General features: G+C 39.3%; 1 protein-coding gene across 11 annotated transcripts in view; it reads right to left on the reverse strand.

Annotated features, from left to right (window-relative positions):
- The window catches only part of LOC146476295 (uncharacterized), a 26,452-nt gene that overhangs the window by 8,650 nt on the left and 10,302 nt on the right, over positions 1–7,500 (reverse strand). For 4 of the 11 annotated variants that reach the window (XM_085114848.1, XM_085114846.1, XM_085114842.1 and 1 more), the window contains exons 4-6: positions 6,890–7,009; positions 6,410–6,529; positions 5,916–6,035 (exon numbers count right to left, since the gene is read on the reverse strand). In XM_085114848.1, coding sequence (XP_084970974.1) covers positions 5,916–6,035; positions 6,410–6,529; positions 6,890–7,009 — 360 coding nt within the window. Of the gene's footprint in view, positions 1–1,847; positions 4,713–5,915; positions 6,036–6,409; positions 6,530–6,889; positions 7,010–7,500 lie in introns of those variants that run through there. The other 7 variants (XM_085114850.1, XM_085114847.1, XM_085114849.1 and 4 more) reach the window with 6 other exon arrangements.

Here is a 7,500-nt window from a genome sequence, read left to right on the forward strand (position 1 = left end):
CAAACAAAATTGTTTTATTCTTTACAAAAATGACGGCAACACGAAGTTTAGCTGAGCATTTAAATTACTCTTTACCTGCTCTCTTATGTCCTTGTAGCTCAGTCGATGATCAAAATCTAGGAGAGTGGTTTCCAATCCCACCGAGAGCAAACATTTATTATTTGCCTTGTGTTGTCCACATTTTATTTTATTATATTTTTAATTAATTCAGTCAATGCTCAGTAGGAAGTTAAGAGGTTTTCTTGAAGTACTTCAATTTACGCAGCGGAGTTAATTTTCTGATTTCTCGAGTGGTAACGGAACCAGTTCAATGTTTGAAACTAACTCCTCTAGTTTTAAATGTTTAAACAGGAATAAGCAGGTGACCATTTCGAAGTGAAAAATAACGTTGGAGTCTGTATGTTTACCATTTTGCCAATATACGTTTAACACAGACCCTTACTGTTTCGGCTGTTCTCAAGGCGTCATCGATATGGTGTGGCCAAAACATGAAACATTTTAATAAACAACATGTTAGATATGTTACTGTTTAGCTATTAGATTTCTGTCGTTGCTATTGAACTGCAATTGAAGCCTTCGCTTGTCTTAGTAAGTCTCCGCTGCTTAGGTATAGAGAAAGAATGATGTCGTGTAAAGTCATAGAGCGGTTTTCAATCGAGTTTCGTAAAACCAAAACCAAGTTATTACTCTGGCCAATCACAGTAGGCACAAAAAGCGCAATGAACCAGCCAGAATTCAAAACAAAAACATGTTACCGGCGCCAGGCGCGGGAAAAAACGTGCGAGCGAGGCACGATTGGTTTTGGTTTTACACCTTATTGGTTGAGAAAGTGGCGCGAATTTTGTCAATCAATCACAAAGCGTAATAAAGCAAAAATTGAAAACTTAAAAACCGCTCTAAGCTCTCATATGACTGCAAATCGTTGCAAGCACCCAAAGAAAATAGCGAGGCTAAACAATGAGCTCACAAAAGTGCCAATAATCAGCATCTGATCAGCATGTTCAGTTGAACTTTATGCAAAGTTAACAAAAATTAAGGGTGGGCTTTAAACCTCTTCCTTACATTTCTTTAAACACTGAATTAAATTGTATCGTTTTTATTCAGTAGTTAGTCTGAATATCAGCAAAAGCTGTTATCATGATTGTCGGAAATACTTGAAGTAGGCAGCCATTTTTTTTTGGGGGGGGGGTGGAGTTGTTTTTTTGTTGTTGTTGTTGTTGTTGTTTTGTTTTGTTTTTTCAACCAATTCTGCAAGCCGTTCAAAGAGTTGTATGGTAAATCGACATTAGTGAATGAAGCACTGTGGCCAAATTTCCAATTTCTACCGCCAGCAACAATGGTTCGTCGCAACCTTGCAGCTGCGATCGTTCTGAGGGCAGCGACTCCATGCTGGTGGGCAGGGGTCTTAGCAATATGTACCACACCATTTGGACTAGGCCAGGCTTGATTACAAACCACTGTCTAGGAAAATGAGCCCGCACTCACCCACCCTCACCCCCGTTCGCGCTGTTTTCTTGCTTGTCTGACCGGAAGCGATGCCATCTGCAAAGAAACTGCTTTGGGCTACAAAAAGGGTGAAAACCCTAAGAAGAAGCATATTCTCAGTCCTCTCAGCTAAATGAAGAAGATTTACAGAAACTCGTGAGTGATGGTGGAAATAATAATAATAATAATAATAATAATAATAATAATAATAATAATAATAATAATAATAATAATAATAATAATAATAGCTTCACGGCAGGCGAGATGAGATCCGAATTTGTCCTCGTCGAGCGAAACCCGCTCAGTTAGGAATTGCACAATACATTTTAACACTTGTCAGTGACTATTTCTTCGCTGTTCACAAAATTCTGTTAATTTTCCATTTAAAAACTTAGAAGCAACGGTTCTTTTGACAAATTTTGTGGTGTTCTGCCACCGCCGTCGCGGCGCTGGTAGCGTTCAAGATATCGCTTACTGTACTGTATTTGATTCCTTCCTGAATACCCTCAGAAATTATTATAATAGTAATAGAGTTGATGTTCTGCGGCGCAGGCGAGAACTAAAATGAACCTTAGTCGGGCCAAAAACATATGTACACCCGCGAACATCAACTCCTTTGGTATGTTATTAGCGTGGGCGCCAAACTTTGTGGACCGTTATATGGGTGCAATTAATTGGAAAGCTTATCAGATGATTTGTTACGAAGGTTTTGTGAATGAAATACAGATGTCCCAGAGAGTTAAGGATTACAAAGTCGACTAATTTGGCTACCATATTTTCACTGCAGTTCAAATTTGGGAAACCGCGTCACATGAACAGCAGTTGTTTAAAAACAACTTATAATTTAATACTAAAACAATTAGATTATTGGCTTTCAATTTCTATGCGTGATAGTTGATTCGGGCTTCGCCCTCATCAACTACAACGCGATATAAATTTCGAGCTCATATTTGTTAAAATTAGGTCAAAAAATGACGTCACAAAATATTCAAAAAACAAGTTAAACCACGAGCCACAAGAGAGCGCCAGTTTTACTGCTAAGTGTTTTTTTTTTTACATTTTTGGCGTCATTTTATGGTCTATAAGAGTATAGACCAAAAAACTGCTGTTGAGTTGTTTTTTTACAATGACATGGAAAGAATAGGAACGTCTGACGTCACTTTTAATGTCTGCAATCTTTTCGACAATAGCAACCAACCAATAAGCGCGAGAAAAAGATGACTGTCATTAAAAAAATGAGTTTTAGATACACTTGGGTAATAATTATTGAAATGCACAAATAAGTTAGATTGTTTGGTGCACGAGATGCTATTTAAGGACGGTGCATACTTTCGTTACTGCGCATACGTCATGCGTATCTCGAGATACTCGGGTTTCTTGTGGGTGGTGCCTACTAATGAGGGATATTTTTGCGCAGTTTAAAACTATACGGAGAAAGCATGACTTAGAAAGTGCCATTGGTATCCAAAAAGAAAATTTGGGGTAATCATGCATTTTTCAGAGATAGGGCTTCAATTTGCAAAAAAAAAAAAATAATAAAATAAAAGGAATTATTTAATTGTTAATTTAATTTATTTAAAAAATTGTTAATTGTTGGCTTATTATCTCTACAAAATACGTGGTTACCATCAATTTCGTTTTTGGATTTCAATAGCCCTTGCTAAGATCTGCTTTCCCTGCATAGTCATAAACCACACGAAAACACTTCTTTATTGGCAGGCACCGTTCTTAAGACAATTGAGACCCCGGCTTAAAGCTCAATCATACTCGATTCGGGCTAATTTACTTGTACAAACAAACTTTGCGGACGTATTTCAGATTTGTTGACACTAACTAAGTTACTTTAATCACCTAAACAATGGCGGCATGATGACATCTAAACGAAACCATTTTATGCTTAATTATAATTTTTACTTGTCCTCACTCAGGGATTTGAAGGGGTACCCAACGAGAACATTTAAGTGTTATACTAAAAATGTTGCGCCCTTTTTCTGTAAGCCTATAGACATTTATCTTGTTCCCATACTTAGTCTTCGGAAACAGAATGCTACTCGCCGGATTTGCGGACGTTTGCTGGCTTTACGAAAATGCTAGCTAATTTCATCTTATACATTTTACCGAGACATTTGCCTAGACTGCTTGTAGTCTAGGCGTGACGGATTATTTTATTCCATAGAGGGCAACCGCGGATACAGGTTTCGTTTCCACTGCAGGTTTCGTTTCCACTGAGTATCCGGCTTCTACGCTAGTTTTTATTCGCTAGAAATCTTGTCCAAACGGCTTTCGCGTCTCTTGTTAAATGCTTTATCTTTCACTTGATTTATCAACATTAATCGGGCGACACACTTAAATTTTCAAAGTTATGATTATTTTACCGTCGCCTTTATTTACACCTGCTGATTTCTGCTGATTTTTTCCTCCATTGTATGAACCCCCTCCCCCTGCGATACCTCCCTTTCTATTAAACATTACTCCCCCGCCTGAGTACCCACCCCCTCCCCCGCCTTTCTCGTAGGCGAACGAGCCCCCACCGAAGCCTCCGTTAGCTACACTGCACTTCCCTCCGATTCCGCCATTGATAAAACTTAAAGGCAGTGTTGCAGGAAGGCCGTGCCCTCTGCCGTCCCCACTTATCCCTGCTCCCCCGCCTATGATCGATGAAGAAACGACCACTCCTAAGTCAGTATGGCATACCTGGCCCCCGGTGCCCCCTGTTCCCCCACACTGAGTCCCACCCTCTGTCGCCTGGCCCGGGTCGCCATCTCCATCTTTAAAATGCCTGCGTGGTGTTCCTCCTCCCCCTCCCCCTCCGGCAATTACTAGAGGAGTGTTATCCAACAGGGTAACAAAACTCCCACCACCCCCTCCCCCTCCCCCTGGCATTACACGGGACATCAGATGGCTTGTACCACCTTCTTGTCCCACTAAGATTTTAAGTTGAGTTCCTTTCATCAGTTGGAAAGTTCCTGAAATCTTTGCTCCTAATCCACCCAGCCTCCACTGAATCGGCCCCATGTGAGAGTGTCCAGAACTGCCATTAGCACCGGAGCCACCTGTGGCTTCAATGACATAGCTTCCTGTCACGGGAACAGTCCAAATTTGGATTCCGTTCTTTAAATTGACTCTACCTTCCAGTGGTGTTCCTAAGTACCCGGATGTGCTTACTGGACCAGTTTCTTCTTTGGCACCCAAAGTTGTAAAAGTACAATTAGTTGCCGGCCAATATTCTACAAGAAAAAAAAAAGGAATCAAAGTACCTACATTGCGGTATCATTTACGAGGGCGGTGGTTATGTATACGGAAGCACGCGACGTTGGATTTTCCTTGCCAGCTGGTTTCGTGTGGTCAATTGAAACTTAGAAATGAAAAATTAAAAATACTAGTGGGTAATATTTTTTTAGTGTCATTTGATTTTAAGTGGCTGTGTAAAAATAAAAAAAAGGCCGGAATAGCGTGACTTGCTGAGTAACCAAAAGCACCAGGAGGCATCCAACGAGAAAATTCAAGCAAAATACTTAAAATATTGTCTCATGTGTTCCCGGATCGTTTCCTGTCACCTCTTAATGCATATTGATCTGTTCGGATGCTTTGGCTAAACATTTAAGGACGATATCTACTAATAAAGTATTTTTGTGTGGTTAATGACTATGCAAGAACCAGATCTTAGCAAGAACTATTGGAATCCAAAAAGAAAATTGGGGGTAACCACGCAATATTTATGTTTAGAGATAATTAAGCAACAATTATTCTAAAAAAAAAAAAAGTTAAATACAAAACAATATATGGCGTTTCTTTTTCCCCATTTAAAGTTTTATTATCTCTGAAATATACATGGTTACCACAATTTTCTTTTGGTTACCAAGAGCACTTGCTAAGTTCTGTTTTCTCTGTATTGTTTTAATCCGCGCAAAAATACCCCTGTATAAGTAGGCACCACCCATTCTGTAGGAAGCCCGAGTACCTCGAGATGCGCAGAACGTATGCGCAGTAACAAAAGCAAGCACCTTTCATACGTTGCAGAAAGGAAAAAACTCGAGTGGTTATGAAGGTCCAGCTTCAAAGAAAAGGCGCCCAGAGATAAACCGTCGGGAACTGTCTTGGTAGTTTAGTTATTCAAGCTAGGGTTAAAAAACCGTGTAGTTAATGTCTAAGCTAGTGTCTGGATCTGCTCGTCACCATAGAAAGCATTGTGCAAAAGTCATTAGTTGCATAATGTCAAGTAATTCTATTTTGTATTAGCAAGTGGCATGTCAAAGTCCTCAGTGATTTTCCACCCATGCTTACGTGTGACTTTAGCGTGCCACTTTTCAGTTTGAACCCGCATCAGTTGTTTTCTACTCTTCAAGTAGTGTTGTTCTCCATATTCCTCTATTGCACAAAATTAATAATTTTGGGTAGTAAATGGAAGGGTCCCATTAATTGGCTCTCACCCACGCTGCAGTTCTTTCCCGTATATCCTGGAGTACAGTTACATATGTAATCTGACGCCCGATCAGTGCAGATTCCGTCGTTTTGGCAAGGATTACTTTCACACTCGTCGATATCTGCAACTCATTAGAAAGATATACACCAAATAAGAAGAAAACTAGTAGCTAGTAGGTCAAATGATTTAACGGATAATTAATACTGGAACTTGTTTACTTTTGTCGAACTAAGAAAGGCAATGTGACCAAATGCATTACACTTAATAGTCTAGAAAAGGAAGGCGCCCATTCTCTGTGTCACTTGTCTTTTTGACGGGGTATTTTTTTCCTTTGGTTTCTCGGTTAGAGTTTAGGCAAACATGAAAAATGTTGCAGAGAGGAATCGGTAAAATATCACCAACGGTACACGCACGGAAACAACAAAACCAAACTATGGATGTAAACAAGAGTTGTGACGTCTGTAACTGTAGTTCTAGAGTATTTAATTAATTGGTTCTTACCCACGCTGCAGTTCTTTCCCGTATATCCTGGAGTACAGTTACATATGTAATCTGACACCCGATCAATGCAGGTTCCGTTGTTTTGGCAAGGATTACTTTCACACTCGTCGATATCTGCAACTCATTAGAAAGGTATACACCAAATAAAAAGAAAACTAGTAGTACAAATGATTTCACGGGTGATACTGGAACTTGTTTACTACTGTCGAAATAAGAAAGGCAATGTGACCAAGTGCATTACACTTAATAGTCTAGAAAAGAAAGGCGCCCATTCTCTGTGCCACTTATCTTAATGGCGGGGTATTTTTGCTTGGGTTTCTCGGGGAGCGTCTAGACAAACATGAAAAATGTTGCAGGGATCGAAGAATAAGAAGAATCAACGGTATACGTACAGTAATAACAAGAACAAATTATTGACGTAAACGCGAGTTGTGACGTCTGTAACTGTAGTTCTAGAGTATTTACTTAACTCGTTCTTACCCACGCTGCAGTTCCTTCCCGTATATCCTTGGGTACAGTTACATATGTAATCTGACACTTGATCAATGCAGGTTCCGTTGTTTTGGCAAGGATTAATTTTACACTCGTCGATATCTGCAACTCAAAGAAAGAAATACACAAAATAAAAAGAAAACTAGTAGGTCAAATGATTTAATGGATAATACTGGAACTTGTTTACTTCTGTCGAACTAAGAAAGGCAGTGTGAAGTAAAAGGAAGGCGTCCATTCTCTGTGCCACTTGTCTTTTTAGCGCGGTATTTTTTTCTTGGGTTTTTTTTTTTTTTTTTTTTTTGATAGAGTTAAGGCAAACTGAAAAATGTTGCAGGGAAGAATCGGTAGAATATCACCAACGGTATACGAACAATAAAATAAAAAAAAAACGAATTATTGACTTTAACGCGAGTTGTGACGTCTGTAACTGTAGTTCTGGAGTATTTAATTAATTAATTAATTCTTTCTTACGCTGCAGTTCTTTCCCGTATATCCTGGAACACATATACATATGTAATCTGACACCTGATTAGTGCAAATTCCGTTGTTTTGGCAAGGATTTCTTTCACACTCGTCGATACCTGCTACTCATTAGAAAG

The sequence above is a fragment of the Pavona decussata genome, unplaced genomic scaffold (genome assembly GCF_977016875.1).
Source record: "Pavona decussata unplaced genomic scaffold, jaPavDecu1.1 SCAFFOLD_78, whole genome shotgun sequence".
NCBI lineage: Eukaryota > Metazoa > Cnidaria > Anthozoa > Scleractinia > Agariciidae > Pavona > Pavona decussata.